General features: G+C 47.9%; 1 protein-coding gene across 1 annotated transcript in view; it reads right to left on the bottom strand.

Annotated features, from left to right (window-relative positions):
* The window catches only part of Dst (dystonin), a 287116-nt gene that overhangs the window by 199146 nt on the left and 78238 nt on the right, over nucleotides 1–9732 (bottom strand). The window contains exon 3 of the mRNA XM_013019154.1: nucleotides 7743–7804. Coding sequence (XP_012874608.1) covers nucleotides 7743–7804 — 62 coding nt within the window. The remainder of the gene's footprint in view (nucleotides 1–7742; nucleotides 7805–9732) is intronic.

The raw sequence follows: 9732 nt of genomic DNA, 5'->3' as shown, positions 1-9732 counted from the left end.
AAAAAAAAAAAACAGAAAAAGAAAGCAAGGTTGATGCATAAAGTCAGGGGAAGCTCGAAGGCCATTCCTCCTTCCCCATTACGTAAAATCTTAACCCAACTCAGTGGCTGGGGCTGGGATGTGGTTCAGTAGAGCTTGTCCAGAACGCGTAAGACCCTGGGTTCCATACCCAGCACCACAAAGAGGAGAACAAGACAGAGGTCAACAAACTCTTTTTGTAAGATACCAGAACTATGTTTGGCTTTGAGTGCTATTTACTATATTAATACAAAAATGAATGAGCATAGGAAAAAGTTCAACGCAACCTCATTTTATGAATTTTCATGTATCACAATATATTCTTGCGATTTGTTTTGAATTGTATAAAACTGTAACTATTTTCATGTAAAGACCATACCTAAACCAGGCTGGGGCGGGGGGAGCTTGGATGCATTTTGCCGAAGAATATCTATTAACATCTCTTTGGCAAATCCTGCTGCAGAGGTTTAAAGTGATTATTTTAAACAAGTATAATGAATTTAGTCTTAATTGGAATGATAGACTTTGGGGGAAAGGGATGTATTAAATGTGTTTCTTTGACCCAGAGTTCTTCAGTCTTTAATGTGCTAATGTGTGCCAGAAATCTCCTCAAACAGAATATGCTACCTTCCTAAATCTGTAGCCTCTGGAAAGCTTTTTCATCCTCCCAACCCCAACCCAACACACACCAGGGCATCTCACACTACTGGAATTTCTGGAAATGCTGTTGCTATGAAGTGTGTGTCTGTGTCTGTGTATTTGATCCAATCTACTTTGGAAAATTAATTTTCAAATTCTGCAAAAAAGTATTAGTCAGAACTTAAGTTAAAACAAAGAAGTTTGAAATTATATTTAATAACCTGGAGGAAACCTTAAAATTATACTGCACTACTTTAAGTTTGGATAGAAGTTGAAACATTTGGAAACGTAAGTTGTGATGGAAGAAAGGACAGCATTAAATCTCCTTAACTCGACAGATCATTGGGAATGTGTGCACACTTCGAGCAGGAAGGATTATCCATTCTGTCTTCCTCTGCACATGTACTTAATTTTAAGGAATGGAACGTTTACTCTAGGGGTATTGCCCACGTGTCAGAGCCACTGCCCAGTGAAGCCTAGTGAACACTGGGCCCTGGACTCTGCAGTATTCTCCAGCAATGAACAGGTATTACTAGGTCTGGAGGTCTCACGTACCGAGTTGGTGGGAGCACCCATCACTGTGGAAGGACTGAGAGGCTGCCAGTGCTCTGTGGGAGCCTGAGAGGGCTGTGGGCTGCGGCAGGAGGCAGCACGGGTCACCACCAGCCCCTCGGTCAGCATAGCTCACCATGTCCTCCACCCCCTCCACTGCCTGCCTTCCTCTGTCAGGCCCCTTGGAAAACAGTATCCAGCTTCTCCCTCATGTCTGTAAACAGCCTGGAAACGGGTTACTACTTGAATCTATGGAAAGGAATCCTCAAGGAAACGTGGCTATATATACAATAAGGCTGTAGAAAATACCTACCCTGCCTCAATTTAATATTAGAGAATTTTTAAAACAATCATTTAGCCAGAACTGTTTTTCTGAATCTTGAACTAAGAAGGACAAAGCTAACAGATAATCTTAAACAAATAAATGTCATGTATGAATAGACCCACTGCCACCACCCACGAACAGAGACCCGTGTGAAGCTGTGGAAGGAAAGGGAAGGAGTCAGAAGTGCAGCTGGAGTTCGGCCGAAGGCTGTGACTGCCCGCTTGGTTTGGACATGCAATGTGAGCATGGCCCAGGCTGTGGTGGGATCGCAGCTGAATGTGCTACAAGGAGTTGGAGCCACTCCCACCGGCCCCTTCTCTCCTCCCTCCCTCTCCTACGCCTACTCTCCCCTCTTCTCTGCCCTCCCCTTCCCAGTTTTCTCCTCTCTGCCCTCTCCTACCCTTTCTCCTCTCCTCCCTCCTTCCTGTCTCTTCTCCTCCTCTCTTCCCTCTCCTTCCCTCCCTTCTCCCTCCCCTCCCTCCTTCCTGTCTCCTACTCTCCTTCCCCTCTCCTGTCCCCTCCTCCCTGTCCTCCCTCTCCTTCCCTCTCTAAGCCATCCCTTTCCTGGCTTCCTTCTACCAGGCCTTTCTGCCATGACGCCTCTGCCTGGTACAGACCTAAAAGCAATGCAGCCAATGGACCATGAGCCAAAATCAGCCCTTCTTCCTCTGCGGTTGCATGTTCTTGGTATTTGTCACTGTACTGGAAGGATGACAAGCACATAACCTGAATTCAAAATACTTCACTCCTAAATTCAGGACTTTGGGCCTCTGACTAGACTTTTTTTCCCCAAAATGCATTCAACCCTCCTCTATGTACATAAAATTAAAATGTCAAATCCTGGGGGGGGGGGGGATCCGGTCATGGGGCCTGAACTCTGGGCTTGGGTGCTGTCCCTCAGCTCTTCAGCTCAAGGCTAACACTCTACCACTTGAGCCACAGCGCCACTTCCGGCTTTTTTCTTTTTGCTTATGTGGTGCTGAGGAATCGAACCCAGGGCCTCACGCATGCAAGGCAAGCGCTCTACCACTGAGCTACCTTCCCAGCCCTCAAATCCTGTTTTTAAGAGAAGCATATTTGCCGGGTGCCGGTAGCTCATGCCTATAATCCTAGCTACTCAGGAGGCTGAGATCTAAGGATCATGGTTCAAAGCCAGCCCAGGCAGTAAAGTCCATGAGACTTTTATCTCCAATAGACCACCACAAAACTGGAAGTGGTACTGTGGCTCAAGTGGTAGAGTGCTCTCTGAGCTGAAGAGCTGAGGGACAGCACCCAGGCCCAGAGTTCAAGCCCCATGACAGACAAAAAAAAAAAAAAAAAGGAGAGAAGCGTACTTGTAAATGTGAGCTTTAGTAAGTCAACTCCAAATTTATGCTCAATAATTTGATATAACGGAGAAAGCAAAGGACTAGAGTCTGGTGGACTGAGTTACAATGCTCACTTCTAGGTAAACTTCCGTCTGACTGACTGGGCTTCCCATGGCCTCTTCCAGACTTTTTTCCACACAGTCCTAGGGATGGCTGCCTATACAGCCTGGAGAAACTGTGGAACCTCAGGGAAAATATCAGTCAGGCCCAGTCCACAGAACTGCCGTGAGTATCTCAGGGACGTGAGAGAGGCTGACTCTGGGTGTCCTCAGCCATCGGCTGCTCTGAGAACACTGACAGAACACAGCAAAGAGCCGAGAGGACAGCATGGCTCAATTCGAAATAGCTACTACTATTTTCTAAATCACATCCAAATACCAATTGGATATGCCAAAGGAAACTGACGGCCATTTACACACTGACCTAACACAGGTGCTCGCAGACACCTGGCCCAGCTCAGCAGCATCGGATTTCTCACAAGTGAAAGCTTCTGGAGCTTGTGAGAAACGCCAGTCCCCAGACCCCCACCCCAGATCCCATAGATCTGAGGCCCCTGAAGTGGAGACCAGCAATCGATTCTGACGCCTCCAAGTGACTTGATTCCATGTGAAGACTAAGAACAGGTATAAATCTAACATCTTAAACAAAAAAACTTTAATTTTTAATTTTTAAGAACCAAAATCACTGTGTTCTACTTTAGTAAGCAGTTGCTTCAGTAGCGATTTGTGAAATCAGTCATTTAAAAATCTCCTCCTCACCTGTGGCTCTGATTTACTATCACTGCTCAGTGGCCAATCAGTGATCAAGAACATGGAACAAACACTTTTTTTCTGTTCTCTCAAAAAGCACTGTGTACTCAGCTCGGGCATCTCCATTTCCTTCCAGCACCAGATCAGAAAAAAAAGAATAGCATGATTGATTCTGTGGAGCCAGGAAGTCCTTGGCGCTGCTGTGTGTCCAGGGCATCCTGGCACGGTCATTTGAGCCCTCATTTGAGTCACCATGCAAGAGAGAAAGCGAGCCACTGGTGTGCCAGGCAGAACCCAGCTGGGCTCTAGCCAGCGGGTGTGGCCCAGGGCTGGGGTCCTGACGCCCTCCTCTCCACGTGCACCATTGCGTCAATTATAACTCAAAACAAAGGAAAATCAGGCAAAACTAAGGTGACACTACAGGTGTCGTGGAATTCATCTATCACATGGTGAGAACATATTTAATGTGACACAGGAATGTTCTTTCTACTGTAGCTTCCGTGGGGCGGGTCCTTTGTACACTGCATGTAGAGGCATCACCTAGGAACTACTTGTCTTCTTGAAGACAGTCATGCCCCTAGCCCCACTTCTGGTCCCAATAAGCAATTCAAAGGAACCCCTTCATCTTTGGCAACTGTTAAGCACCTGTTCTCCCTCAGTGGCATTTAAATCTTAGGTGTGTAGTCCTTGTACCACAGGCAGCAAGACAGAATTACCTGTGACCATTACAAACAGGTAGTTCACAAAGAAGGAGCCCCTTGTGTCACAGACAGGATGGACGTAAATGCGCCTGTGGTAAGAGAATGTCAGCAACTTATACACAGAATGGTTCTCCAGTAAAATCTAGCCAAACGCCGCCAGTGTATTTCCAACAGTGATCGGCTCACTGGAATGACAGCATCACAGCTTAGACTCTGCTAAAGAGTAACATGGGTGTGTTCTTGCCACCAATAGCTAACCTAGAAAGGGGACTGCATGCCAAATAATCCACTCTATTCAGTGCAAAGACAGAGAAGGCGGACACCAGCGTGTTAACCAGATTTGACTCTCACAAGTTCTCTAAAGGATGAATCAAAAGGAAAACACTGTTGCCAGAGCAATGAGTTTAAGGGTAGGCTGAGTCATCAAACAAGGCAAACACAGACACTTAAGATTTAAGACATCTGGAAGAAAGCCAGTGGCATCTGCTCCCTAAGGAATGCAAATTTTAATTAACCAGTCTATTTACTTTAAATAAAGCTGTACTAAACACTTCTTGAAGAAAACATCGCCTCCTGAAATCCTTCACCTAACATTTCAGAAGCAAATGTCTGTACTCTAGAATCCCCACTGGCCGTGGACTGAGTCTTAGTTCAGTCACAGAAACCTGAATGGCAGGGATTCACAGCAAACTGCCAGAACAATGAGGAGGAGAAGAGTGAAAATGGTTCCCCCTGGAACCACAGGGGGACTGCGGCAGGTCAGTGTGTGACGCAGCCATACTGGACGAGAGCGTTGTGACTTTCAGACAACTCAACCAAAAAGAAGAGACAGACAGAGCACTGGGGGCTGAGCCAGATGGAAGAGGCCCCACCAGGGGGATTCTGGTAAAGCGAACACTGAGGACTGGAAGCCACCAACCGGCTAGGACAATGGAGAATTGGAGGGAAAGAGTGACAAAGTGCTCAGACCCCAAATCAGCCCCGAAGGCCTGAGCAGGGAGACAGGGAAGGGACAGAATAAGCTCGCCTTATTCTGTGGCCATCACCAGCCACGCAGGGCCCCAAGACACACACACCTTCAGCCACTTTTATGTCAAGAGTCTCTGAACCTCCAACTCCATCTTGTCCTTAAAGGAACAGAGTAAAATGACAGCAACTAGGGAAAGGCAAGGCAGTGCATAAGGGAGGTAGAGGACACTTTCCAAGTTTGTGTGAGGCCAGTGGGGCAATCTGCCACTTAGTGAACCTTCAGCAGTGTGCTAAGGGCTACGTGCACAGACCTAAATGCACACAGCAACCTGCCGTTATCATCACATTACTGGCTGGGGCATATGAAGACTATGTCTGTGAAAAGAGGAAACTATAACGCTGGAGTCCCACCAGCTCGGTCGGGGCAGGCCTCCTCTGGGCGGCGTGGACAGAACACTGCATCAGCACTCTATCGAGAAAGGGTCTCCTGAATTTTGCCTCAGCTAAAGTTCTGTAGAACCTCAGTCCCCTGGATCTCAGCCTCCTGAGTACCTAGGGTTACAGACACGGGCCACTAGTGCCAGGCCAGAGAGAATATTCCTTCTAGGCCAGTGACGGGTCCTAGGAATGAGTAACACTGCCTCCATCCTCAAACCACTGCCTAGTATCTGGACATTTCTACTGAAGGTCGTCTCCTCCTACCCAGCCCCGTCAGGCACCCAGGGAAGGGTCCAGTCCACCATGCCTGAGAGCGTGTGCAGGAGCAGCCCTCCAGCCACCGGCCCGGCCACCCCGCCCCGCCCCAGTACCTATGCTCCACATGTTAGGAGAGGGCCTGCTGCGCCAACTCCCGCCCCCCCACCCCAGACACCCCGGAGCCTGCTGGCCCAGGAGCTACAGATGGCTCTTCACAGGAGAACAGTAATACTGGCACTCACACCTGCTCCTCACCTCTGCTTTAGACTGTGGGAGACCCCCTCCCTCCCACCACCAGGCACACGGTCCGTGGGGAGACCCGGTCCCTCCCACCTGGGTGCAGGGTGGTCCCCGCAGGACGAGCAGGCCTGTGCAGAGGGCGGCCAACCTCCTTCACAAAAGCACCCTAAAGCGGCTTTCAACTTCTACTCTGGGGACACCCAGGAGACACAGGCCCGGAGTAACAGACCTGCCAGCAGAGGCCACTCCCAGCTCAGCGGGGAGCAGCTGCCACCCCTCTGAGGAGAAAAGGCGCCTGGGCGGTGCAGGCAGGGAGGGAGGGAGGCAGAGCTGTCAGGGCCCTCTGATAAGCACCTGAAGTTTTTAAAAGCATCATTTCTAGAGGCTCTATTTCTGGTAGCACTCTTATGCAACATACAGTTTAAATAAGATTTGCTTAGTCTACCTTAAACGTACAACATGCTTGAAATAATATATTCACATTTATACTTAACATGATGTTTTGTATTAATATATAACTGATATAATAATCTCTTCCCACGAAACGGAGGTGAGACAATGAGCAGCTGTTAGTTGTGAGATCCTTAGGGCGCTTTTTATTGGGAAGTCCTGGGATTGCAACTAGGGGCCCGGGCTCGGCCGCTTAGCCACGTCACCAGCTCTCCATCTGAGGACTTAGAAGGCTTCAGTGGGATCCAACTCCATGAAATGATTTCCAAGTTTTGTGTCATATGCCTATTTTTGGAGAGCAAGTTTCAGGTTCTGAAACTAACCTATAGCTCACAAATAAACATTAATATAAGAACTACACCTAATTTTTTGTTGCCAGTCCTGGGACTTGAACTCTGGGCCTGGGTGCTATTCCTGAGCAACTTTTTCTCAAAGCTAGTGCTAGTGGCCACAGAGCCACTTCTGGCTTTTTCTGTGGTTAATTGGAAATAAGAGTCTCATGGATTTTCCTGCCTGGGCTGGAGTCAACCTGATCCTCAGATCTCAGCCTCCTGAGTAGCTAAGATTACAAGCATGAACCACCAGTGCCCAGCACAAGAACTACAACTAATTTAAGAACTAAAACTACTAACAACCAGGAACAAGAACTGTAGACAGAAGCCAGTCCCTGGGCCAAGCTAACTGCAAGAAGTTATTTTGTTCTCAGCTCATTGTCTGCCTCCACATAAACCTGACTCCAAAACTTGACTAAGAAAGAGAAAGAAAAAAGATGTTTCTAGAAATGCAGCTTTTCCATGCCCTAGCATATAAATATTTACAGATTTCTTAAAATGCAGAGATCTCTGAGTCCAATAATTATAGGCCTTATGGACACACTGTGATTAGTGGGTTCTATCTCCATCATTGCCCACACACCAATTACAGAAGCTTACCAAGCTCCACTTTCCATTTGCTGCTCAGAAGCTTCAGACCTATACACTGACTAGTGCCCCACAGAGCCACACCCTTCCACGATGTCAAAGAAATAAAAACTGACCTTCATGAGATGCTGGTTTATCCATTTTGTGAAAGTTTTCTTTTGGACTTTGTCTCGCTCATCTGGAAAATGAAAATAAGATAGAAAATAAGGGTGGTCAGAGTTATGCATAAGAGACTCTTCACCTGTGCAGATGAATGAACACAGATGTGCAGAAGATAGCATTCAGCATGCCCAAATTTTCTTATAAATTTCAGCAACGCAGGCTATGTGTAAGAAGACAATAAGGGTTCTCTCTTCTGTGCTAAATCCCTCAGCACTACTCCATGAAGCAAGTACTTGTCCCCACCACCACAAGGTATTCGCCCTACTCTATAACTTCAGGGGAGCCCTGTGTGAACCTTCCAGAGCCCCTGAGCAGTCAGCTCCACAGCAGCAGGAGGGGCTGTACCAGCCTCAGTCAACAGAGACCAGGGCCTACCTTCTTTTGATCACTATGGCTGTGTGGTGGCAGCAGCTGCCACAGGCTCAGAAGTGCAGCTGAAAGCCATGCTGATGTGGGGAAGTTTCCAGCAGGAGTTTCTTGAACAGCTGCCACATGGACACTAGTGCAACAGCACACAGGGTCTCTAAGTCCTGAGGCTGCTTCGAACACTGACAACCGGCCTCAGAGACCAGGCCCAGTGCATAAGCAAGGGAGGCTCCCATCACCTGGCAACAGTGAGGAAAGAGCCAACGTGCACTTGAAGCTCCTGCTTAACGAGGAAAGAGCGAATGTGATCTTTAGGCTCACATTTAAAGCCTCAACTTTCCTCAAGAGCATAACTTAGGGTCGGGGAGGCATTTTCGCCTGGGATGACTGTGAGTTAGTCTGCACACTTACTGCTTCAAAAGGGAGTGTTCCCTATGACACCATCTAATTTTCTGATTGCAGGCCTCGGATTGATTCCTCCTGTCACTTCAGTCACGGATGGCTAACGCTGAAATTTATATTTGGGGCACTTGCCGTTATGACAACAGAAAGAAATCATCCCATCTAAGACTACCCATCTAAGCTTGGAGCAGAGTTCCACAACACTGCTCTACTTGAAATTATTTCATTTTCAATCAGCTTTAACTGAAAGCACAGGTTTATGTTTGCCTAATAAAGTTCAAAGTAGTTGGAAAAATATAACAGTGAGTGTAAATAGTAATAATAATAGAATTTAGCAGGAAAATGACAGGTTTAAAGAGCAATCGTTATTAAAACCTACATTGTTCCAGTAAAAGCCAATCAAAGCTAAGTGCACTTTGTTCCACACACCATCAATACTGAAGTTCTTCACACACACACACACACACACACACACACACACACACTCCACACCACTCACTACCATGGAAGGGAGAGATCTCCAAGTGGTCGGATTCCATCCCAATTCCTGACAGGTGCCCCGCCTTTGGCTCCCCTCCCCCTCGTAAGCCAACAGAGGTAATGCCAGCCTCTCCCCCAGCGGGGAGAGTGTAAGTGGCAGGGCACAGGCACCGGTGCTGCCCCTAACAAACAGGCTCAGGACAGACCGGCCCTGGTGCTGCCCCTAACAAACAGGCTCAGGACAGACTGGCAGAGCTACTGACCCATACAACACATCAGCTGCACCAGCTTGGCACTCCAGGCCTGGTCTTCTCTCAGAAGCTGCCCCATCATTCTCCGGGATCTGCAGTGGTGTCCTAACTCCCTCCCTACACACAGGGTGTGTCAGAGCCCTCTCTGTGTGCAGAGAGGAAAACTCTGACTAGACACTCCTACTTACAAGCTTAGAACTAGTCAACACCCCTTTCAAGCAAACACAGGCAAAAGCAGGTTGCTCTACTGTTCTGTCAACCGTAACTACAAAGAATCCAAACTGTCCTGTCCCTTTCCCCTCACACGCTATTGTATAAGAGGCCGCTTCAAAAAGCAGAGCTTTGCTTCTCTGTGCTGCTGTGCCATGAGGCAAGCGTGCGATGCTGGCTTTTACAGCTGAGCGGAGTCCCCCTGTCCTCGCGGAAGCCCAGGCAGATTGCTCTG

The sequence above is a fragment of the Dipodomys ordii genome, unplaced genomic scaffold (assembly GCF_000151885.1).
Source record: "Dipodomys ordii isolate 6190 unplaced genomic scaffold, Dord_2.0 Scaffold44, whole genome shotgun sequence".
NCBI classification, from domain to species: Eukaryota; Metazoa; Chordata; class Mammalia; order Rodentia; family Heteromyidae; genus Dipodomys; species Dipodomys ordii.
Note: the sequence above shows the minus strand (reverse complement) of the source record. Positions and strands in the feature narration are given on the sequence as shown.